This window comes from Mixophyes fleayi, chromosome 9 (genome assembly GCF_038048845.1).
Source record: "Mixophyes fleayi isolate aMixFle1 chromosome 9, aMixFle1.hap1, whole genome shotgun sequence".
NCBI classification, from domain to species: domain Eukaryota; kingdom Metazoa; phylum Chordata; class Amphibia; order Anura; family Limnodynastidae; genus Mixophyes; species Mixophyes fleayi.
The window spans coordinates 131384459-131411331 of NC_134410.1; the positions used below are offsets into that span (position 1 = coordinate 131384459).

General features: G+C 41.2%; 1 protein-coding gene across 8 annotated transcripts in view; it reads left to right on the forward strand.

Moving 5' to 3' along the window:
• RALGPS1 (Ral GEF with PH domain and SH3 binding motif 1) overlaps window positions 1-26873 on the forward strand; it is a 312153-nt gene that overhangs the window by 46718 nt on the left and 238562 nt on the right. For all 8 annotated transcript variants that reach the window (XM_075185799.1, XM_075185803.1, XM_075185804.1 and 5 more), the window contains exons 2-5: window positions 5963-6051; window positions 9740-9866; window positions 13716-13823; window positions 15844-15894. In XM_075185799.1, the coding sequence (XP_075041900.1) occupies window positions 9810-9866; window positions 13716-13823; window positions 15844-15894 (216 nt within the window). In that variant the 5' untranslated portion in view covers window positions 5963-6051; window positions 9740-9809. The remainder of the gene's footprint in view (window positions 1-5962; window positions 6052-9739; window positions 9867-13715; window positions 13824-15843; window positions 15895-26873) is intronic.

A 26873-nucleotide genomic window follows, 5' to 3' on the forward strand; every position in this document is an offset into this window, starting at 1 on the left:
GACGATACCAGGGTCGTTGGGACGTCAGCATGATGGCTGACTACTGCTGGATGATACACAGAGACGTTACCAGGGTGGTTGGGACGTCAGCGTGAGGCTGACTACTGCTGGATGATACAGAGACGATACCAGGGTCGTTGGGACGTCAGAGTGAGGCTGACTACTGCTGGATGATACACAGAGACGATACCAGGGTCGTTGGGACGTCAGCGTGATGGCTGACTACTGCTGGATGATACACAGAGACGATACCAGGGTGGTTGGGACGTCAGCGTGAGGCTGACTACTGCTGGATGATACACAGAGACGATACCAGGGTCGTTGGGACGTCAGCGTGAGGCTGACTACTGCTGGATGATACACAGAGACGATACCAGGGTCGTTGGGACGTCAGCGTGATGGCTGACTACTGCTGGATGATACACAGAGACGATACCAGGGTAGTTGGGACATCAGCGTGATGGCTGACTACTGCTGGATGATACACAGAGACGATACCAGGGTGGTTGGGACGTCAGCATGATGGCTGACTACTGCTGGATGATACACAGAGACGATACCAGGGTAGTTGGGACATCAGCGTGATGGCTGACTACTGCTGGATGATACACAGAGACGATACCAGGGTCGTTAAGACGTCAGCATGATGGCTGACTACTGCTGGATGATACACAGAGACGTTACCAGGGTTGTTGGGACGTCAGCATGATGGCTGACTACTGCTGGATGATACACAGAGACGATACCAGGGTCGTTGGGACGTCGGCGTGATGGCTGACTACTGCTGGATGATACACAGAGACGTTACCAGGGTGGTTGGGACGTCAGCGTGAGGCTGACTACTGCTGGATGATACACAGAGACGTTACCAGGGTCGTTGGGACGTCAGCATGATGGCTGACTACTGCTGGATGATACACAGAGACGATACCAGGGTGGTTGGGACATCAGCATGATGGCTGACTACTGCTGGATGATACACAGAGACGTTACCAGGGTCGTTGGGACGTCAGCATGATGGCTGACTACTGCTGGATGATACACAGAGACGATACCAGGGTTGTTGGGACATCAGCATGATGGCTGACTACTGCTGGATGATACACAGAGACGATACCAGGGTCGTTGGGACGTCAGCGTGATGGCTGACTACTGCTGGATGATACACAGAGACGATACCAGGGTCGTTGGGACGTCAGCGTGATGGCTGACTACTGCTGGATGATACACAGAGACGATACCAGGGTGGTTGGGACGTCAGCGTGAGGCTGACTACTGCTGGGTGATACACAGAGACGATACCAGGGTGGTTGGGACATCAGCATGATGGCTGACTACTGCTGGATGATACACAGAGACGTTACCAGGGTCGTTGGGACGTCAGCATGATGGCTGACTACTGCTGGATGATACACAGAGACGATACCAGGGTCGTTGGGACGTCAGCGTGATGGCTGACTACTGCTGGATGATACACAGAGACGATACCAGGGTCGTTGGGACGTCAGCGTGATGGCTGACTACTGCTGGATGATACACAGAGACGATACCAGGGTGGTTGGGACGTCAGCGTGAGGCTGACTACTGCTGGGTGATACACAGAGACGATACCAGGGTGGTTGGGACATCAGCATGATGGCTGACTACTGCTGGATGATACACAGAGACGATACCAGGGTCGTTGGGACGTCAGCATGATGGCTGACTGCTGCTGGATGATACACAGAGACGATACCAGGGTGGTTGGGACGTCAGCATGATGGCTGACTACTGCTGGATGATACACAGAGACGATACCAGGGTCGTTGGGACGTCAGCATGATGGCTGACTACTGCTGGATGATACACAGAGACGATACCAGGGTGGTTGGGACATCAGCATGATGGCTGACTACTGCTGGATGATACACAGAGACGTTACCAGGGTCGTTGGGACGTCAGCATGATGGCTGACTACTGCTGGATGATACACAGAGACGATACCAGGGTTGTTGGGACGTCGGCATGATGGCTGACTACTGCTGGATGATACACAGAGACGATACCAGGGTCGTTGGGACGTCAGCGTGATGGCTGACTACTGCTGGATGATACACAGAGACGATACCAGGGTGGTTGGGACGTCAGCGTGAGGCTGACTACTGCTGGATGATACACAGAGACGTTACCAGGGTGGTTGGGACGTCAGCATGATGGCTGACTACTGCTGGATCATACACAGAGACCACACAGGAAAAATGACTAAACAAAGTTTGTAGACAAATAAAACAAAATATTAACAATTTTTCAATAATTATGGTTTTGTTTCTATTATTGTTTGATTTTATTGTTATTTTATTATGTAATTAAGACAAAAACACAGTGATATCATCTACACTTCTTCGTATTTCACAATAAATATGTCAAGTACAATTAAACTTCTTGTTTTTTCTAAAAAATGTACCTAACCCCCTTATAGGTAAATGTCATGTGGTAATTTCTTTTATATACTATTTCTTGATGTACACAGGAGTATAATTAAGAATATGAAAGTATTATTAAAAAAAAGCTTTCAATACCTTAAATTTCGCAGACCTGTGTTGTTATATGTTTACCTTACAAATGCTGATATTGCAGAATATTAATCGGCATGAAATGGGTCTCTGTACAGCAACTGAATATCGTGAGCGCCACCTGGTGTTCATACTTAATGTTACCAGGGATAGAATCTATATGTATAAAATATATTATATGTGTGTGTATATCTATATATGTATGTATGTATGTATGTGTATTATATATGTGTGCATATTTCCATAATAAGAGACATAGTATGTTTAGCTATAAATTAATATTACTCTATTTGTAACCTGGGTCATGTTTTACACATTCAGGTCTATTCTGACTTCTTTACATTTAGACTGCAACATTGCCCCTGCCATGTTATGCTCCGGGTGCTGAATAGGTGGCATCTTATATGTAACATAACATAATTGTTGAATTATGTTCATCACCCACACATTGTGGACAGTCATTTTGTGGATCAGACTGCAGCTTTATCAATTCACTAGGAGCATGGCAACACCGTGATGTCACTAATTCCTAATCAGTTACGTCGCTGCTCAGCCTTTTGGCTACGATGAAGGGGGGCTGGGGAGCGGCGCTGGAAGCCTGGGATTAATGTGCCCCCGGAGTGGAGACCCGGTGATGCCACTGGTCTAGCACCTTATGTTGGCACCCTACACGTTAGACCTCTCTCTTTTATGCACCACCCTTGTTCTTTGGCCTTTTGGCTGGGCCAGAATATTTTTATAATAGCTCAGCCATGAGGCTGGGGCTGTAACCACTCAGCACTTTTTTATTTTTCTATTTATTACACTTTTTCTATGTCCCCTTCACTCGTGTGTTCTTTTTCCCACAGATTGTAGGGGTGCGGTATGCCCTCTATGGGCCCCGATCTAGGGGGGCTTTGTGACCTTGAGGTTCTGGCCCCCCTGAATCCATTGTTTGCCCTCCCTTCTGGGCCAGTTCTCGTGCCCTGGGTGAAGCTTCAGCAGATCCCAGGGAAAAAAGGGGCCCCCTAGCCTTGCAGTGAAGGGGGTCTGAAGACCCTTGCCCCCAACGGACCTTAGGAGGGTCAGTTCCGTACCCTTTTTAGTGCACTTTTTTGGTTTTTGCACCTTTGTTTTTTTGTACTGCTCCCGGGCTTTCAATAAAAAAAAAACCCCCAAACAAACAACAAAACCGTTGCATTGATCAGATGAATATTGGTCCAGTCCATTAAGGTGATGGATCCACCTTATATCAATGAAGAGACTCTAGTAAGGCTGATTACACATGTATGTATGTGTGTATGTATGTGTGTATGTATGTATGTATGTATGTATGCACAGAGGATATTTATAACTATTTATAATAATGCTACATACACAGATTGGTCATTAGTGATAATGTTAAAATTTTCCCATATATTCTGTCATGTGTTTCTCGCCCTAAAATGATCAGTATGGACGGAAAAAAATGATGATAAAGTTTGACTGGATAATTTCAGGTGCGCAGCCGTCACTGGAACGAACGTACTTATAGGAGGGTGAAACATATTTTAGAAAGGTTACTAAGCTTAATTTTCCTCAACATTTTGCTATTTTCACACAAATTGACTTTCTTCATTGTCAGAGAACCTGATCCTAACCCTGGGAGTGGAAGAGTTAAATCGCATTACTGTATTATTGTAGGACAAACAAACTCTTGTTTTTATAAAGCAACTTTGTTCCACTTGTTTTGCATTCACCCTTCATGTAAATATTTGCATAGTTGGCATGTAACTTTGCTGATCATTGTAGAATGAAGCGGGGGAGGCTCCTTACCTTCAGGCGAAGTCTTCTGTCGGTTTGTGTGTAGTTTGGGGTCTTGTGAGATGAGGTTTAATGTCTGATTTTCATGTTCTGCCGCCCAATGCAGAGAGTTACTTGGAGCTGTGTTGAATTAGTTTTCCTAGCAACACACAAACAGTTGTAGACAGTCTGTTGATACATTGATGTGTTGTCATGGCGATCCAGCTACTTCCTACACTCTCATGTTTATGTATTTCTGAGAATGTTACATTGCTGCAACACTAACAATAATAAACAAATGTGATTGTCTCCATAATTCTTTAGACAAACGTTTAACCAAATGCAAGAAGGTGTGCTATATAAAATAACTTTTTTTTTTTTTTTTATTTAAGACAAAGTTGGACTCTGACATGAACTTGTATGTATGTGTATAGGCAAATGCTGGGAGTAGATAAAAACAGAGACTGGAGCGAAGCTGAGAGAAACGTAAATAATATATAGTGTACATGAAAATATACAAAGATACATTACATACTGCACCTGTCGGGGTGTACACTTAGATAGCGCAGGCGGGGTCATAGCTGAAGTTCTCAGGACTGGAGTATTTAATATGGGCACAAAATGAAACAACACCCGAGACGGCCGGGTATACCGATGCTCTGTTTAACTATTGAAAGATGAATTCATCCATATCGTTTGCTGTTTGATTTAATTCATTTGTTATTGTGCTTAGTTTTCCGACCAGTATGAGCATTGATCAGATATTGATCGCTCCAGTGCATACACCCAGCATTGTGGTCTTTTTTGTATCCATATTCCCAGGTTGTTGTTATTACCATATAGTGGGTGTCATCATCGATGACTCCTCCTTCACCCCCACGTTCAGTTCCTCTCCCATCCTGCCACTTCCAGGATCCGGCCCTCTCTGTGATTACTATGACCTTCTCCTCTCTGGCCTCCCTTACACCCGTCTCTCCCCACTTCTATCCGTCCTGAGCGCTGCTGCCCGACGCATTTCAATCTCTTGCAGCTTAGCCTCTGCCGGTCGCTACACTGACTCCTTACCTCCTACAGAATCCAAAACCTCACCCACAAAGCCCTCAGCCGCTCTTCTCCCGCCTAAATATCCAAGCTGTCCACGCACCCTCCCGCCCACTGCGTTCTGCCAACGTCCGCCGTCTCACCTCCTCACTGATTGCCTTCAGGATTTCGCCTGCTCTGCCCCCGAACCTCTGGACACCACTCCCATGTCAAGTCAGATTTCAGACCTGCCCTTAAAACTCAGTTCTACATTCAAGCCAACCAGCTCTTCTCATAACCCTTGCACCCTCCCACCTCTGCTCTCACTCCAGCCTCTGTGCCCACCCCTCCCCCCTAGAATGTAAGATCTTATGTGCAGAGCCCTTTGTTACTGTTTTCCTTATGTAATGATGTATATTTGTGGTTTGTATTTATTTAAGTTTGTCAGTTTTGTACGTATTTTCTTTGTCACTTTGTTGTATATTCCTTCCTCTTTTTATGTCGGTGCGGAACCCTTATGGTGCTGTATAAACAAAGGACAAGGATAATATTATCACTATCATGTAAATGAATCGTATAGTTTACCGAAGAGAACTAGAAGTAATATAAATACTTATTCTGTCTTCCAGAAATTGCCATAGAGCCTTTGGCATCGGATTCTAAATGTCTGTTATATGAACCAGTGATTTCGGAATTAAACGCAACAGCATCAACATGGGTAAGCAGTGATTCCTCCGTGTAGGGATGTATGTGGCAAATCATTGGTAATTCTTCTTGATTATTTCTAAGGTTATACTGTAGCAACATGAAGAAATCTTACTGAAAACAGTATTAAAATAGCACATTAAATGGGGCCATTTAACGGATATCAGAACAGCTCTGTTCAGAAGTTACACATGACATGGTGCCATATATCTGTGAATCAGCCCCACATTTCCCAGTCGCTGGCTTTAAAGAATGAATAACCTTGTTAGCGGTGTATAACTCTCATTTACCTGTTGCATCAGTTCTTTCTGGACAGTAGGGAGCGCTGTTCTGCAGTCCACAAGAGCTGTCATTATAGAATTGATGTAAGATAGTTTAAAAGTGTGGCTTTAGAGGCTCAAGTGGCCCTCTAAGACTTCACCTGTGGCCCCCAACTCTTTCCTGCCTTACTGTCAGATGTGTGTGTTATAGCGTGTAACACGTGTGTAAAATGCTGCTGATATGTTATTACAGATAGGTGTCTCTTTCTCTGATTAAATGTATTGTTTTATCTTATTCCTGAGATTAGGAGTAATATGCAGCCCCTTTTGAAGGCTAGTGGACGGCCTATGCAGACCCTAATCCTATTACTGTTGTGATGTATCCAATTACTACTTTTGCATTCATAAATAAGTGACATCTTTACCTGTAAAGATGAGTGTTTAGTGTTTAGGTCAATTTTAAATAAATAATCAAAGAGTAGGAAAGATAAAGCTTTATGATCGGATGATCATGATTCCTGTCTTGATTATAAATTAATATGAATTAAAATCTTTGCAAAATACAGACTGATGTATTGCTGTGATTGAACACTAGGTGGCGCCTTTGTACGGTCTTAAGAAGCAGACTTGTACCCAGAATTATAGATTGTAAGAATTAATTTTTTTGCATAGCTTCATGGCAGTTTTTTGTTTTGTTTTTTTCTTTTGGAGGAGGAGAGGGGCGTGTGTTTGTGGTCCCCAGTTTTACAGAGGTCAGTAGACATAAAATCCAAGATCTTCTCTGGTCCATTTTAAATAAAGAGAGTAAAACAGTCTGATGCATATAACTTTTGATATTATTATTGTTTATTTAGCACCAACATATATATATGTTGCCACCATACTACACAAGCTCTTTCCACAGAGTGACGGTCATCCTACAAGTTGATGCTTGTAGATAGGACCCTCAGTGCCCAATTCCAATTGGGGAACCTCATAATGGTAAATGAGAATTCATCACAGGTGCCAACAGCGACACGTTGCTCCGGTGCATCCGAGTACTTAACATGCAATGTTGTATTGGGGAATCTCCGTCATGTCAGGCTTTCTGAATAATTGAAATGTCCTTTTCTTGCATCATAAAAAAATTTCTTCAGTGAATAGCCTAGAGGATAAAAATTGGTAATAGTTAGATCCAACCTGCAGAAGAGAGATATGTTACTGAAAAATAGGGACAAACCTTTACCTGGAACTGTCCCTTGACATTGGGGAAATTTGGCAACTATGTTGCATGGTTTGATGACTTGCTTCACCATATGCAGTCCCAGCGTTGTCTGGTAGTGCCGCTGTTTCCTGAAATGTTATTGCTGCGGTAGGTGAGAGCGTTATAAGCAAATGATCTATCCGAGATGACTGCATTCCATCAATGTAAATAGTGTAGAGATCAGCACTGTGGTCGGGTCCTGTATGCTACACACACTACTAATGCACCAGAATACAGCGGTACATGACATGATGTGGGTTAGTCAATGAGTTTTATATACACCAGAGCTGAATACATTGTCCTTGCATCTCTAGTCTAATTGTGTGTGAGTGTTTCCTATTATAGCCTCCACCAGTACTATTTCTCCAGTTCCCCAAATTCACATCTCCCTTCCTTAAGTTTAGATCGTGCCCTGGTCAATGCTGGCGGAGGCACCGCTCCTGCTCCCTTCAGTCTATGACATCATAGCCCAGCGCCACTCTCTCAGTCCGCACAGGGGGGAGCAGCAGCCGACAGCTTCACCTATAGAACCTACAGGCTGCCTTCCAATTACAGACCACCAGAACTGCGGATGAGTCTGGGGGATATGTGGACAGTGCCCAGTGATTCTGCCACATTGAGCCCACACTTCGGCTTCTCAACAAATCTGAACTCGGTCAGGGCACAATCATATTAAATACCACCCGAATGTTTTGCTCCTGGATACTGTAATTACATAAAAGTTTCGTAGTGTTTTTTATTTACCCATTTGATAAATTCCGAGCAGGGAGTGAAAATAATGTCAGTTCTCCCAGGGTCTCTGTCCTACGTCTTCTTGTCAAAATGATCATTTTATAAGATGGATCCAGCGACTTGTTTACCCAGAACATTTGATGGGGTTGGCACCCACGTCACCCACATGACCACAGCTGGGCGCCAGTCATCGGTGTTCTAATAGGCGTTGGTTTGTTGTGAGGGGTGATCTGGCCGGGGCTTGAGGCTGGAATGTTCTTGTGTCCCATTGGGTAACCTCGCAGGGACACCGTGTAACATGGTATCAATTTGTTATGGAGAATTGAGAAATCCGTTGCACAAGATTTGTTTTCTTGAGTTTGTTGTGATACAAGACAGACATCTTGGCAGATTGACTACAACGTAAACGTGCCATTGACTAACCAGTAAATGATTCATTATTTTATTTATTTGTCAGTGTTTGTTAAATAATCTGTGATTACCATGCAAACAGGCTGTATTATCACTACGTTGTGTCTGTCTGAGCAGCAGAGCTATTTAATGTGACATTGTGTAGCGATATGTGTGCTTATTGTATTTGTGGCTTGTACCGAGAGATCTAAATCTTCCCGACCTGTAGTTGCCCTCATCAGCGGATCCTTCATTGATGCCACTGCCCGATATGGGTTTCAGGATCACTCGTGGCCACAATTAGCGAATGGATGAGATTAAAGCTCAATTGTGACTTACACTTAGTGAACTCAGCTGTTTTGTGTTCTGTCCCAATATTCATAACAATGCTTTTTGTCTTACTGTGACCTGATGTGTGAGTTGCTGAAATCTCAGTATCACCAATGTGGTGTGTTTGGGCAATATTAGAGGCTGAACCAAGATGATCTGATGTAGGACGAAAAGCTCCAATGATCAAGCAAAGCATTTTAGTTTTGCTTGCTGTTCAATAATTGCCAATGGGCATGTGTATGATACCCATGGAGCCCTTTCTCTTACCTCACAGTCATTGCTGACGCTGCAAAATGTTATCTCGGCCCAGGTGGAGGGGGCTGGGGGCCATCGGATAAGATTTGAATGTTTGCCAATGAGAAGTGTATATGCCTCGGGGTATATTTATCAAACCTTCTTTAAAGGAAAAGTGTAGTTGTTGTTCATAGCAGCCAATCAGATTGTAGCTCTTATTTTTCTAGCACGTTCTAGAGGATGATAGCTGGAATCTGATTGGTACATTTCATACATATACCCCGAGGTCTGCCTATGAACCTGCGACACTGTAGAGCCCCAAGGCATCATGGGGAGCAAAATAATGATTGACAGCTCTGCCCCACCAGAGGTTCAGTAGCAGCTGTGATAGAGCCTGCTGCGGTGGTCTCCATGGTTTAAAATTAAGCAACAATTCAGGACAGTTGCCCCCTTTGTTGCCCACCCCAGACATTTCCACAGACATTGTGACTAATGGCTGTTTTTCTCCGCAGGTCAACTCGGACTGTCGCAGCCCATCAACAGCTGAGGCTGAGCTAATCTCCCAGCACCCTGTGGGGGAGTATGTATAAGAGAAATGGCCTCATGGCCAGTGTGACGGTCACTTCCGCCACTCCTGAGGTACGGGCTCCTGTTTATCTGGGCACATTGCTCTGCCATGTGACGGCATTAATACAAGCTGACTTTGGCCGTTAAGGTGGCAGCCGCTGCCAGCCGGGGTGTAAAACTGAACTGATTTATTAGCTGTGTTTTGTTTTTTAAGTGCTGTGCATAACATTTTCTGCTCCCTCTAATATATGCTCCGTCTGACTGTTTACATGATGTCATTACAGCATTTGTTTGATTTTCTGCTTGAACTGTTGTGTATATCAGCGGTTCTAGCTCATTGCTAGTGGGGGGGATATTAAGTCAGCGATTAATATCACATGGTCAGTCAAGGGGTTATTTTTTTGAATTGTAACAAGCCCCCACCCTCCTCTTAAAAATAGTCTATTGTTATGCAGCTGTATATAGCTTATTAAAATTTTAAGTCTCATTAAATGTAAAATGTACATGGCTCCTGCCCATTGTCCCCGATACTATCAATACTTTATAACGCCATCCGGCGCTGCGGGTTGTGAGTCTGGGCTGTAAGTGGTTACACATTCAGCCTATGATTGTGCACGTCCTGCTGCCTGAGCCCTGTGATGATTATAGCGTTATTGTGCTATCTTATTATAGTATAGCTCCTATTATAATGTGCTGTTGGTCCATTATAATCTGTTATAGTAGAGGACACCAGGACCTGGAATCATTCAGTACCAGCAGGCGGTTATAGGGGTAGTATGGCTGATCACTAGCGCTCAGATAAAGGGGGGGTGAGGCCACTAATACCCTCTTATAGAACAGAATTCACAATGGTGACATTGAGACTTTCCCCGCTAATAGCGTCTTGTTTTCGCTTGGTTTAAAGACTAAGAATGAAGTTGGCGCTATGTTGAACTGAAGTAAAATACCTTTTCTAAACCAAAGCTCGTCCATTATAATCTCGGCCCCCATCTGATAATCACCCCCACCCCCCCGATGTTTTATGGCACCGCAGTGATGTGTGAGCTACAGCCGTTGAATGGTTTGTTACTTCTGCTTTGTCAGTGGTGTCAGATCTGTAATTATTAAAGACAACGTTACATTTAATAGAAAACAGATCCGTGGAGCGTGAAGATTACTGAGAGACGTCCGTCTTCTCCCGGAGTTACAGTGTTGTGTTATGTATCCATTTTAATGCATTATGACCTCTACATTTTAACTTTTATGAAATGCATTCAAGTATGATATAAGATGTGGTAAAATAAGGAATGTTTATATATTGGATATATAGCCTCATGTCTAGATGAAATAAATATTTGTAGTAAGCAGGCCCCATGGATAATTCATCCTCCGCTAGTAGAGCTGGGGTTATCCACGGACCCACCTTGGTTGTTCTCCAGGCGTAACTGGAGAATTTTCCATATGACTGGGACAGCGGATGTACAGTGAGGTGGGTTGGACAGTAAACCGCAGCCCCCAACCAGCTTCACGTGAGTCCCTGGCTCCGTCCCTGTCAGGTTCTACATTCCCACGGCTAGTGGGTTCCTGTCTTGGTATCTCTGTGGTTCTAGGTTGGTGGGAGAGATGGGGAAATATATATTTTGGCCAGAGCTCTCCTGAACGTGGTTACTCTTCATTTCATTCCTAAAAGGTTTGCGCAGTTGGCGGAAAACTACCCCCCACAACGGTATTTACATGTTTGTTTTTCCTGGGCCCATCTTGCATAGTGACAATTCCACAGATGCATAATAGTGCTTACACTGTAATGAGGCAGGAGACCTGCGTGGTGACACATGTACAGACGTGTATAATCTGTTACCGTACATCCTGGATCAGGATCAGAGTGTGTAGTGCATCTGTGCACAGGTTAATCAGTGCTGGATAGCCAAATAAGTAATAGAAATAAAAAAAAAATACCAATTTGGGGATAGGGTGTCTTAATGGGGTGGAAATGAGACAAATTTTTGCTTTGAACTGGACACCCCTGTCAAATAACTTCATGCAAATACATTGGAATAATAAATACTTTTCATTGGCGTCTAACAGATAGCACGGCCATGGTCTGTTCCCTGCAATACAATACTTTTATTATTGGCTTAAAAAAGCTCTCTTTTATAGGGAATGAAAACTGAAGGATGAATGTGCTATTGAGACATATAAACTTGTGTAAATCTCTTCTCGGAGCTCCATAATTTGCCAAAAGCCACAAGCCCAGCGCCCTTACAATGCCACTTCACCGTACAGGGCTGGCACATTCATTGGAGACAGTGTATCCTGCAAATATATATATATATATATATATATATATATATATATTTCACAAAGTTTCAATCATCTCTCCCATGTACATATCATCTGGGTAATTTGTTTTAAACCGTATACTTAATGACCTTTCTGTCTTTCAATTTGTGTACAGAGCCTTCATTTTTCAAGCCAGTCAGTCTACAAATTAATGTTGCATGACTGTTTAAAGGCTTCGGTTTACATTCCCAGCCACATGCGACCTACAACAGTTTAGCGTTGTTGACCAATGGAGTTTACCAAGTGTCCTCATGTAAATTCCAGTAATTTCAATGGTTTCTGAACCAGACGTTTCTATCTTGCAAAAAAATCTTACTGGAAATCAATTTAAAGTAAAAATAAAAGGTGCTTTTAAAGAAACAAAAACCCCCCAAAAGTCTCCCAGGTCAGACATGGTTGAGTAGAAGTGTCTCAGTAGGCGTTTGGTGAGAGACAGCCCCCGTCTGCTGTGTGAGGAGTAACCGACAGTGATCTACAAAAATAACCAGTGATGAGCTGAATACATTTCTTAAAGTAATCGTTGAGTTTCTTTCTTAACGAAATATATCCACCCTGCTCTCAGTCCCTCCTCTGCAGCAGGCTGCCATGCTGAGATGGAAGAGCTTTTCTAATAGCAGATAGAGAGTGGCTGACAGTTTTGTAGACTTGCTTTGCAGAAATACATTGTGTGAATGGGTTGATTTATAAAAAAATGAAAGTTGTCAACTGATTTTTTTTTTTTTTTCTATAAACAATGTTAATATAATGTAAAATCTTGTAAGTTAATTTTTGTGTAAGTGGTGAGTTCTAATGTTAATTATAATATACCAGTTCTGGAAGACTTGTGTATACTAAGCAATAATGCATCCTTTACTGTAAATCATTATGACTGTGTAGAGCTACGGTACTGGTTAGCCGTTGTTTGTCTTATATGGTGTCTGAAAGGGTATCTGGCTGCACAGACCAATAGGAAGCCGCAAGATTTGCCTTTGCTGGTTCATACTAGTATGTAGGGCCATCCGACACAGCGTAACACAGTTCTGGCTACAAATGGTGGAGTCCAATTATCTGTGTACAAACACTTGGCCAGACAATGAGTGACTTATAGTACCCTCCACATTTATAGTACATATCCCAAATGCTACCTTATGGCTGAAATAGAACACTTAGGCCAGCACTAAGGGAGAGTCCCATAGTGCATTGTGGCCTGACGCTCTTATGAGTTCGAGGAGAGCAGAGCGTTGCTGAGATTACCATTCCCATAAATAGAATTTAACACACAAGTCAAGGCTGTACCTTTTGAGCGTTTATTGTAATGCAAAATAATGGGTGTGGCCATGCTAAATAGTGGGCGTGGTTAAATGAGGGTGAGGATAATGTGATAACATGTAGAAAATGTTCATAGTGTTAAATAAAATTGATTTCTAGACAGGAATTGTGAATATAAAGCTGTCTCACATCCTGGCATACAGAGTAACACATCGCCTATTACTTTCCCCTCGTCAGAGATTTACCCTTTATGTATCCTTCTAATTACACAAATTTTATATTATTATTATTACACCGGTGGCCCCTCTAGACAGTGCAGGGGCCCTATTCAGCCTGTCCCTCTTCTGTTTACAGGGAAGTAGCAGTTCAGACTCTTTGGACGGACACGGTTCGGACTACGCCAATAAGAGCTATGACGCTGTGGTGTTTGACGTGTTGAAGGTGACTCCCGAGGAGTTTGCTGTGAGTACATTATAGCATGCTGTACATTATACACTTATACATTATATCATGCTGTACATTATACACTTATACATTATAGCATGCTGTACATTATACACTTATACATTATAGCATGCTGTACATTATACACTTATACATTATATCATGCTGTACATTATACACTTATACATTATATCATGCTGTACATTATACACTTATACATTATATCATGCTGTACATTATACACTTATACATTATATCATGCTGTACATTATACACTTATACATTATATCATGCTGTACATTATACACTTATACATTATATCATGCTGTACATTATACACTTATACATTATATCATGCTGTACATTATACACTTATACATTATAGCATGCTGTACATTATACACTTATACATTATAGCATGCTGTACATTATACACTTATACATTATAGCATGCTGTACATTATACACTTATACATTATAGCATGCTGTACATTATACACTTATACATTATAGCATGCTGTACATTATACACTTATACATTATAGCATGCTGTACATTATACACTTATACATTATAGCATGCTGTACATTATACACTTATACATTATAGCATGCTGTACATTATACACTTATACATTATAGCATGCTGTACATTATACACTTATACATTATAGCATGCTGTACATTATACACTTATACATTATAGCATGCTGTACATTATACACTTATACATTATAGCATGCTGTACATTATACACTTATACATTATAGCATGCTGTACATTATACACTTATACATTATAGCATGCTGTACATTATACCCTTATACATTATAGCATGCTGTACATTATACATTATATCATGCTGTACATTATACACTTATACATTATATCATGCTGTACATTATACACTTATACATTATATCATGCTGTACATTATACACTTATACAATATAGCATGCTGTACATTATACACTTATACATTATAGCATGCTGTACATTATACACTTATACATTATAGCATGCTGTACATTATACACTTATACATTATAGCATGCTGTACATTATACACTTATACATTATAGCATGCTGTACATTATACACTTATACATTATAGCATGCTGTACATTATACACTTATACATTATAGCATGCTGTACATTATACACTTATACATTATAGCATGCTGTACATTATACACTTATACATTATAGCATGCTGTACATTATACACTTATACATTATAGCATGCTGTACATTATACACTTATACATTATAGCATGCTGTACATTATACACTTATACATTATAGCATGCTGTACATTATACCCTTATACATTATATCATGCTGTACATTATACCCTTATACATTATATCATGCTGTACATTATACACTTATACATTATATCATGCTGTACATTATACACTTATACATTATATCATGCTGTACATTATACACTTATACAATATAGCATGCTGTACATTATACACTTATACATTATAGCATGCTGTACATTATACACTTATACATTATAGCATGCTGTACATTATACACTTATACATTATAGCATGCTGTACATTATACACTTATACATTATAGCATGCTGTACATTATACACTTATACATTATAGCATGCTGTACATTATACACTTATACATTATAGCATGCTGTACATTATACACTTATACATTATAGCATGCTGTACATTATACACTTATACATTATAGCATGCTGTACATTATACACTTATACATTATATACTTCTATGGAAGCTATGGATCATTGTACAGGTCGAATAACATCAACATTAACTAGTTGATTGCAATTTATTTGTATATTTTAGGACATTGTTTCTGTACATTTTCTAAGCACTAATAAGGATCTAATAGTTTAAAATTGTTTCTATTATTTCTATTATCCCGAAGCTGCCAACCAATCATATGCTGCTATTGACAGCAAGGACCGTCCCCTGATTTTTTTAAGGACCGCCTAATTATTCACCATGAAATCTGGTTTTATTTACGCCACCTTTTTTCTGTTCTAGAGCCAAATTACCCTGATGGACGCTCCAGTATTTAAAGCTATTCTCCCGGAGGTAAGTTATACTGATTTTAGGATTTAATACGAAAATTATACCTGTGCGTAGATCTAGTTTTTCTAAAAAAAAACCTGTCTAATGTGTGATGGAAAAAGGGGCATGTGACATTCAGCCCACTGGGTATGCCCAAGTTTTGGAGTACCAATGCTGTACATGTTGTTCATTAAAATGGCCACATATATCTTTAAACACAATGCTCTCTGCCCAGATTACATTAGAGAATATAATATATGTCTTGCAGCGCAGCCAAGGGAAGCTGAATTCCCCCCACACAGGTAGAATTATACAAAATAGTCGTAGTGGCCCTTTAGGGGCCCCGGTAATGGAGCATACCCAGACTTTCTACAATGTATAATGAACAAATAGTCACCATAGAGATGTCAGCGGTGGGACAGGGACCTAAGAGAGTAAAATGTTCTCCTTGCAATACATGGAATTATTAAGATTAAATGTTGCAAATTCTGCATCAGCTGCGAACTGTCCACATAAATGTGGACGGATTATGGAATAAAACTCCCACTTCCCAACATGGCAGCTCAATAACAGCACACAAAGCACGTTTTGTGCACTTTGTGTGTGTGTGTGTACATATATATATATAATAATATATATATATATATATATATATATATATATATATATATATATATATATATATATACACATATAAATTTAGGCACTCGTTATGTTATTATGTGATGTTTAGGTAATTTCTTGCTTAAACCTCTTAGTGATGCGAGGAAAAATGAGCAATGTTATCATTACCGTAGTTACCGTTTTTTGTGTGCATAAACTCCAGCCCGGCTACTACAGAATCTCGCGGCTAATAATAATTAGCCCATAATGACTATTCTTCCTACTGAAGAATCCGCGCTTCAGTTCGAGATGCGTTTTATCTCTGCGACGTTGTCTGCGAGCTGTGCGGATGTCATACAGCTTAGTATACCTGGTAAATGTTACCTTCTTCTCTCTTATGTGCGTTTCCTGTAAATCTATGATATTAATGTGCTTTATTTTGTAAGCTTCATTTGATATAAGTATATTTTCACATCACCTTTTATTGTGTGTCTGGTATCGGGTGGCCGGGGAGGAAATATTGGTAAACAAGTTGAGGTCTCCGGTGTCTAGGTTGTGCCAGGCGGTCTCCGGTCACGGTGGTACCAGCGGATTACAGGGTATCACTTTCCTACAATTTGATTAAGCATGGAACTTTAGACGCAGGAGTAAGCCCACCGTTAAATCTGCTTAATTTACAGTTTAATTGACTGGAACAAACTTGCGTTGATGAAAACTTTATTAAACGTCACATGAGACGGGAGACAACGGATTAGCCGTCGTTGTTTCATTTATTTATTAGTGAGTGGCGGATATTTATTTGCGTAATGTATCTCTTAATCAGAAGTGATCTATAGATAGATGTATGAGACGGACTGCAGGCGAGGATTGTGTAACAGGAATAACGGACTAAAATTAATTTAGCAGATTTGGTTAATTTGCAGGTCCCCAGACTTGTATCTATACGAGAACTTGGCTAAGAGTCAACTGTTGATCTCATTGACTAAGACGGCTCAGTAAGCTGGTGTTTGAGTGGCCATAAATATTCCTCTCTGAGCCCTTAAATGCATGCTGTAAAGGGACAATGTACCGAGACGCTTCTGTAGGACTTTTCGGACAGAATGAAACAGATTATTTGATGCAATGTTAACGCTTTGAAGACAAAAATTTGATTTTTAGCTGATAGTTTAACCCAGGGCTGGTTACATCCAGGTAACCAACGTAACTTTAAAATGACTGTTTGGCACTTAAATATCAAGACACTTTTCTAGTTACTCCAGGAAGGGGGGGAACATTTTTCCTGGTTCTTTTAAAGGTCCTGTTAGCGTCTAAGCTTGACTGACTGGCTCCTCCTTTCTATTATTTTGTCCCCAAAAAAATCTCTAAAAGATTTGCCACTTTGGGATCTGTGCCGTAATTTAGTGTTTGCCGGACTGCGCTGTTCATTGTTATTACGAGTACGGCTGTCAGTGATGAGGATGAGGCTGAAGACTGAAGCTGCTAGAACGGGAATGAGGAAGTGAGTGCAGCTTGATTTGGAGATGCGTGCAGCCGTCCAATCAGGTGCCGTCCAATCAGTGCACACCCCTTGTCCTAGCGGTATATATCTGTAGTCCAGGCGCTGACCGCTCTCTGATCTCGTAGAAACCTCGCTCTCTGGCGGCTCATACATAGTAACGGGGTGAGGGAGTTTTAGGGGTATGTACTAACCCCAAACTACTTCCACCTTTTGGGGGTTTAGCACAGATCTTGTTCCATAGTGGACAACCCCTAACTTTGCACGTGTGGTAATGTAGATGAATGGGTCACAAAATGACTTATCCCAAGTTTACGGAAAGCAAAAATGAATGGAAAACGTAATGAAAAGGTGGTTGTTTCCCTTTTTTAAGTGACCCTTAATCTTAAAATACAAGTTGCTTAATATGAAATTGCTACAAGTAACATTTAACCATTTTAATGAAATACAAGTTTCAGGAGCTGGTCGGAACTCTAAATAATTGAAGTAACTTGTGTACCATGCAAGAAACCATTCTGTGTGTGAATATCTGCGCAGTCAAACGATGGAAGGAAATCTATGGATCCACCACAGTTCTGGAAGATTACTGAGGAGCAAAGGTCTAGCTAAAGAGAATCACATATATATATATTTGATAACTTTTGGTGAATTGAGTCGTTGCAGGATGCTGGAGAATAACCTAGTCTCCCAGGTGTCCGGGAGACTGGCCAAGTACAATATAGACATTCATGTTGACAATCTAAGGCAGTTGCCTCAAGCAGCAAAAGGAAGGAAATTTTACAAAATACAACTTTTCTTTATGCGGAAGTCTAAATTAGTGGAATTTACCTTATTGCTGTATCCAGTAATGCTTATCCATTACAACATTTTTCTTTTTTAAAATGCAGACTTTATATACACATATGTATGATGGTATGAGAAGAGAAGACCATTTCACTTGTATGTAAATGTTTCCTGACCTTAACAGAATTTACAGGTGCAGATATCTAGGAGACCCCCGGAGAAAGTCTGCAATTCTGGGAAAGGTGCAGAGCCGTCAGGATAATTTATATTGGATCCACTTGTTTAGGTTTAGACTTAACCTTTATTTTGGATAAAATACCAAACATACCTGCGGCCGGGAACCATGAAACAAGTAAATATTTATAGAATGTTATCATTACACACTACCCCTATTTGTTTGGAAATCCTAGCTGTGAACTTTATAGCTGTCCCTTATTTGCCCCTTTGTGAATCTAAACATACTGTTGATATCCCATATGTGTTTACATCGCACACAACAATAATAACTGTGTGTTATTATCAAACAGCGACAGCCTGTGACTTTTGTTACTCAACCAATCAAATCATTCTTGGGTGTCGTAGTTCTACAGCAATTGGAACCACTCAAGTTACTTGAATATGTGTATAAAGTGCTATTTAATACATTGTGTTCATGATCCGTGCGTAGGAAAAAGATGTAAAGAGGGTTTTATTGGCAAATATCAAAACCAAATACAGCTGAAATATGTGTTTCTAAATAGGTTTAAAGAGATGTTGGTGGAATGAAGAAGGTGGTTATGTAGGTGGTACAGGTTCATAGAACACAGCAGCTTGTAATGGGCGCTATAACAACCGAAAGCTGGCGCATATATAAGATTTGGTCGGTGGTGTTTTATTGCTGTCAGTGGTTAGGAACAGAAGGTAGTCGGGTAGACTGTGTGCAGAGCGTCGGATGTTGGGTAACTTCGCCCCTGTGGATACCTCTTACAGTGAAGATTATAGAAAGTGACTAATTGTATCATGAGCACTTTCAGCCGCTGCCAGGAGTTTTGCATCAGTGTAATTGCACATAGCTTTGCAGATCCAGTTACTGATTGAAGACAACTCCGCAGACCCGGACAGCTGTGGGCTCCCCTCTGCAGCGTGTTGCTTCGTTCTTTCCTTGCGGGGATGTCATTACATTTCAGGGAGAGCCACGACGTAATGAGTGCTGACACGCAGGCCTGTTTTTCTAGGCTGGAAACGTTTTGCTTCTACAAAAAGAATGTATTTCTAATGGTCTCCTTAAGACTAATGTTACATCAATTGGCTTTTTCACGAAACTCAATAACTCTGTAATGTCGGCCGGAGAATGCGATGGATCAAGCTCAGCTGTCTGATCGATTTTGATTGTATACTGATTGTTTTTAGGGTCCATCTTAAACACCCACTTCAGGAGAAGGATAAGCAGATATAAGGTGACCCCTGTCCATCACCTGACTTACCAAAAAGGGACCTGAAGCCACAGAATCTTTGGTGCGTTTAAATAAATATCCACCTTCAAACAAGTGGCTTCCTTTAATTGAGCCCAAATATCAAATTTGCGATTGAGCTTTAGTTTAGCAGATACAGCACTAACTAGCAACTTGTGGGTAAATCATGTTTAGTTAGGTTGCTCAGCAGGCAGTGCCATGAACCCATATCTGGCCATTTTGTGTTACCTTCTCTACAGCTGTCAGCTGTGTCCAGGATATCTCAGGGGAGCAAGTGCTACTTTTATGGATGCCGTGTATGATTCCCTCCTACGCGGGCTGCAATAATAATAAAAAAGTAATTATAATATTACGAAATAAGGATCAGCATTATAGGGCTGTCGCAGTGCGTTGTACGGAGCTGTATTTATCCAGAGGTGGATGCGGCACAGGACACTTCAGAATAATTATGAATAGATTGCCATACTGGCCTCACAAGTTGTAAGTGAAGGACACGGCAGGTGGCTCTGTGATTACAGTACTGATCGGATGTATCGGGAGGATCCCACTGGATGGGTACAGGTGGGGTTTCACCGGAAAGAACTTTGGTTGAATTTCTTCCTACCAAGCTCTAGAACTTGTTTGAAAAAATAAGAAGTAAATTGAATACAAGTTACTCGATCCTCCCTTTTGCCTTCTTAGGTACATGACCATTTCATGAGGGACAGTGTCTTGGAACAAAAAAAAAAGCCTTGACATTTCACTCTGTATTTATTCCGCTATCTAAAAAGTAACTTGTGACCGGGCTTAAAAGAAGCGTAGTGGGTTATTGTTGACTCACGGCGCAGATAGCAGCATCCCGTCTGCGTAAATGATATATCTTCTCTCCATGTTTGTGTGAATTTCCTCTGATTGGCAATTAGCTTTTGCCAGAAATGGCCCCAGTATGTGCGTGTTCTAGCGAATATGGTAGAAATAACGGTTGTACACGCCAGTGGGGGGAGACTGATGTGTGTAAGGAAAATTCTCTTGAGTGTGCAGTGCTACGGAATACGTTGGCGCTTTACCAAGGATCGTCGTAATACGGATTGTAAAATGTATCGAGAACAAACCATGTGTGTAGTAAAATGTCTGCAGTTTATTTTCCCTAAATGAATTGTTCTTGACACTAGGACTTAATAATCGCTCGCAGATAACCCGTTCTCAGATGGGATGAGAGCAGGATTTGTAGGGATACGAAAGCAATTGTATCCGGGCAGATTTCTGAGAAGAACTTTAAGAACGCTTGTAGCCAAGTGGTTTAATAAGCGCTTGTACTGGTATCAAATCGGACACCACTCGGTTGCTGTCTGCAATGGACACATGATGAACACACAACGGAAATACTAATATGCCCATTTAAAGGAGAATCTTCTTTTTTATTTCTGAAAGCAGAAACGTCTATATCCATTCCACGACAAAGACATTATATACTACACATTTATTATAATGGAAACGTCCTTGGTTCCCCCGGCTTGCGTTTGGTCTGTTTCACCAACCATCCGATCTGTGTTATTGATAAATAAACGTGATCCTGACCACACTTTTCTCTGCCACAGAAACGTTTTACCGTAAATATTGCTGGACAGGACTGTTCTATCTTCTACTCATCATTGTTTTGCAAAGAAAACCATACAGGATAATTGGAGTAAATCCTTGAACGTTGATGCAACAGGCCTGGTCTCTGAGTCATGGGACGTGTGTTAGTACGACGCTGGCTCAGTGTGTAACACAGTGTTGTGTGTTGTACTGGGAAATCCTCTTTACATTGTGTATCTGTCCAGAGAGCAGGGTTGTGATGGGCCCTATAGAATACACAACTCTAATGATGTGAAGTCATTGGCAAAAAATCTCTAATGGAAGCTTGAATAAAAAATAAATGTGTTTTTTAATAGTTTTCATGGGGTCTGTACAAGCCAATAAATTAGTGACATCTGAATGTGTTGCACAAATCTTTGATTTTAGAATTTATCTATTGCTTTGCAGTTTCCTCTCACATGTATTGTACACTGACTTTGTTCAGAAATTAATTACATCAAGGGGGGGGATCAAAAGATTGTCTCACACATGACAGGATTTTTCTGTTTACTTTGGCAGAACAGGCTCAATTGTGCAATCATTTCTTTAGAATCAATATTTGGCAACTCATCCAGTGTGACTTGTTTTTACTGATTTTCATTGGATTTGATTGTCTCATACACAGTGATAGATTTCCAAACAATGTAACTATCTTATTGTATGACTGAATTGTAGCTTTACCCATTTAATTCAAACTAAATCACACAGTACATATATAAGGCCTCACTCGCCCTGGGAGTAAGTACAAAGTGGCACATTTTTTAAAAACCAGTTCATAAAATCCCACCAGCTCTATAATCAGATCGGGTTCCCCGGACAATGTCTGGAGTTAATCACCAGGAACATCCGCCTTCACACTTTCACTTTTCTCTGTCATATTATTTATTGTCAATGAGTTACAACCTCGATCTGTGTATTTATGAAGGCTGTGGCCATCTAGCTAGACGATGTTAGTGGCCGGTTCACTCTCTTCACAAATGGACGGACATCGGTGCCTGGATTTTGGGATCGTGTAGAAGATATCTGATATGTTCTCATGGTTTTGCTAGTCAGGTGGAAAGGTTTCTAGTAAACTTTATCTACCATGAAAATTTAGGGGTGATGACTCCTCAATGATAACTCAACCACCCGTTGTTACCATACTACAAGTAAGAGGTAGCATGAACAGCCCAATGATTCATTTAACCACTGTGTCAGGGTATTACAGCTGGACGGAGAAGGACACGTGGAATAATCGGATATTGACATCGAGCCACAAACCCTCTTACGACTCGTAGAATGTGAAGGTCTGTCCTGCCGTTATAAGAAGACATCATTATGTCATGGTCATGTTGCTGACGTGGCATTTTATTTTCTTGTTACCTCTACCACCCAAAACGCCAGACATTTACTTTAGTGCTGTAATGAATTTACCAAGAAACGTTCATCTTTTATTATCCATTTGATGTTTTGAATTCTATTCACCGCCAAATTCCAACATCTCCAACATCCATCAATCGTCCAACTCACAAGGGCTGTAAATTTTATTGTGTTCAGTAAAATAGTTCATCCCTTGTGGTTATACTTTATTGCAATCACAGTCCAGGAGAATTGGGGGAGAGAATATTTCTGTGTTTTGCAAGATGTTGAAGTAATAAATTTCTCTATCATTTTTCTGTCAAGCTGAAGTTCAAACAATGACTGCTGCAATTATCGTCCCCTTTTGAACTTTGGATAGACGCACTTTGGGAGACAAACCAACGTTCCTTACTGGAGAGATAAGTGCTGGATGTCTCTCAGAGAGAGGCTGTTTTTGTTGTGTTGTCCTGTGCTCTCCTGATGACCTATTACGGAGACATACTTGCTTGTCTTTACCAGATAACTTTTGAACAATAGCACTTTCCGACACGTGAATACCGCTGAATAAACCTACAAAGTATATTTTGTCTTTAAATAAAGAGACGTTTCCATATATTTTAGATCTGTGTTTTATTGCTCTGACCTCTGTATCGGTGAGAGTTATTTTACACTTTAAAGCTGTGTATAGTTTGTAGTATCCGTGTGTCCAATATTAGAACCGACGATAGTTAAGGCCACTGTTTGACTGTATTTACCGACATTGGGCAGATTCTGGTCAGCCGTTGATTGGGAACTGGGGTGTATTGTTTTGGGGGGGGGGGGGGGGCAGTTTAGGTCTTAAATCAGAATCTGGAGAAGTTTGTGAAACATGAAATATCGGATAGACACGTAATTGATTTGACTTCGTCCTACGCAGCTAGGGCTAGTTCTTATTAGACACGCGTTATAGAGGGTAATAGGTGTATTATGGGATAGTAACCACTACCGCTTCCTTACGGGGTCTAGTGATGTTGTCAGCCGGCCCGGAGCTCTGGTCACGTAGGCCGGGAGAGTCACATTTTGGCTCGCTGCTCCCGTCAACCATCATTGTTTTTACATGTGTTTTCATATTATTTGCATTTTATAAACATTTAACCATTGGCTGTAAGCACAAGGCTTCTATATGATTATTTATACGCTGATGTGCCGTCACTTACATAATGGACTGAATCTCAAGTTTGCAAGACTTGGACGTACAATGGTGTCTGCTTTTCTGCTATTGAAACAAAACCCTTCGTAAGGGAAACTCTCATTACAAAAGCTAAAAACACAAGTCCCAATTCTTGGAGTGAGACGGGACCACAATCCCTAAAGCCGCTCTCTGGTCTGCAGAGCCCCTATAATAATACACGTTGGAGAATGACGAGAAAGAGTTATAGATAATTTTACTGCCTAAGCCACGGACTATTATGCTGAATTGGATTATCCGTCATTCCCAGCCCTCTCTTTGAAGACCCACGTCACACGCTGAGAAATTGCATCTTGTGGTTTTAAGTTTTTGCGTTTTCCAGTTACTCTGGCGCAGATCAATGTCAGTTCTAATGTCAGGAGATCTCCTGTTCCGTGCCAGCCCCATATATACCGTGCTAGGTGTGACAAGGGTGCGTTCCTCTCTGGTAGGGGATGATGTCACCAGTGTAAGTACATCATTACATAATGATGCCAATTATCGTCTAAGACAACAAGACTCCTAATGAGAAGTCATTAGCTCTTAATGCAGTCATGCTGTATAGTACGGTGTGTGTGGGACCTGCTTGTAGGAAACCTTTATACATCATTTGTGTAATCATGACCCGCAGGTACTATAGATGTGTGTGGGGACCACTGATACTGGGCATCTGAGTGAACCTATAACACAACCGAGTTACTATTTTCGAGGGCCTGATTATCCAATAGGCTGACTAGTCTGCTGCTTAGAGCGCAAGGGTTTTGGGGGGTGTAAAATTGTGACACGGAGATGTATAACCTGAAATTCTTTTTAAAATACAAGAGAATAGTTGTTCTCCAAAGTAAAAAGAAAACATGAAAGATAACCGTGATAAGGTTTTAATCTCGACCTAGCCCCGTGGTAAAGGCTGAAGACATCCTCGGGCGGGCGCTTGAGGATAAGTAAGTAGGAGCGACAAGGATGGCGACTGGCGCAGGAGTGACAGCCCCCTCCTCAGTAGCGCTCTTTCACGCCTCAGCTCTGCTATACAGTTTTGATTTTAATGAAAACAAAATGAGTGACAAAGATTTGATGTCACCCTTTTGAAAAACGGAGCTGAATTTCGAAAAAAAAAATGCAATCATTGGTGGTGGTGGGGGTCACATTATAAATTAAGGATAAGTTTGCTGTTACTTTTAGCCTGTCCCGGACGGCGAGGGGGCGCTACGAGTGTACTAACCTAGGGAGACCTGAACCCTTAATCAGGCCCTGCTATTTTAAATATTCAAGATGATTGGTATCGTCCAATCACCCCAGGGACCAGCAATCTTCCATGGCTGTGAATACATAGTCCGGCCCTGAGATCAGACGGGGGGGTTTAATGGGCTGCAACTATTAAAAGCCTCTTTGAAATAGATGAATTTTGAATAAACTTCTAGTGAAACATTACTGGATATAAGAAGTCATCGTGCAGCTTTAACTGAATACATTGGTTTATTTTTTGTTGCGTTCGTCTGAGTTTTTCACCCAAGCCTTTCTATCATGTCGTCATATGCAAATGTCTTGGATGCTCAGAGAAAGATAAAGCAGTGTCTTTAGTAAAAGAAACAGAGGGCGCTCCCCTGAGTTACGTGGCGAGGGGTCGGAAAGGACTTTCGCCTCTATACGTCTGGGAGAACACGCTCCTCTGGCTCTTTTTCATCTGCTACTAATTTTGTTTTTTTCAGGATACTTTTGCAGAAATCCTAGAAGGTGAGTAATATTGTGAGAGTCTCTTCCCTGCCAGACGGACCTGGCAAGTCTTGTACTGTGTGCTCACCATCTGTGCGAGAAGAGATCAGACGGGGAAATATATTGTATCTATATCAGACACTAGAACAGGGCTGTAGCATCCAATCCTCGAGGACACGAAGTGTGTCCTTCTGTTTGTGCTTCGATATATGGTCACCCTACCCATCTACCCGCTAGCGACACCACTGGTCACTGTCACACGGCGGTGATTGGAGGAGGTGATGGGTGATTCTGCTCCACGGTGCAGGTTTCTAGACTGGGCTGAGCAGATAATCTGCATCTTAAACAAGACAGAGATCAGCAACTAATATGCGTCCTCTGAGTTATTACCCTCCTCCTGTCAGTTTCCAAATTACTGAGATTTGGGCCCCATCGTTCTTTTCGGCATTAAAAATTAACTTTACTAGTGAGTATGTGATTTTTGTTATATAATACACTAAAAATCCATGTTCTGTACACAAAATAAAACTGTCAGTATAAATAACCAACTGTCCATGTAAAGGAAAATACTGGGATGTATTTTCCCTGTAAATGGATCCACAAGACGTTGGTTTTATTTGCTTTGCACGGCAGAATTTTAACTTGCTGGAAAAAAATATACAGTATTGGCTGAATAACACCAATTTCATATCTTCAGTCCTATTTTGTTTTACGCCGTGTCCTTAAATGCACCATCTCGTGTTTTACTATTTTCACTAGAATTTATTGCAGCCTCCAAACCACATTTGATCCGGTTTCAATAGGACAGGTTGCTCCGATA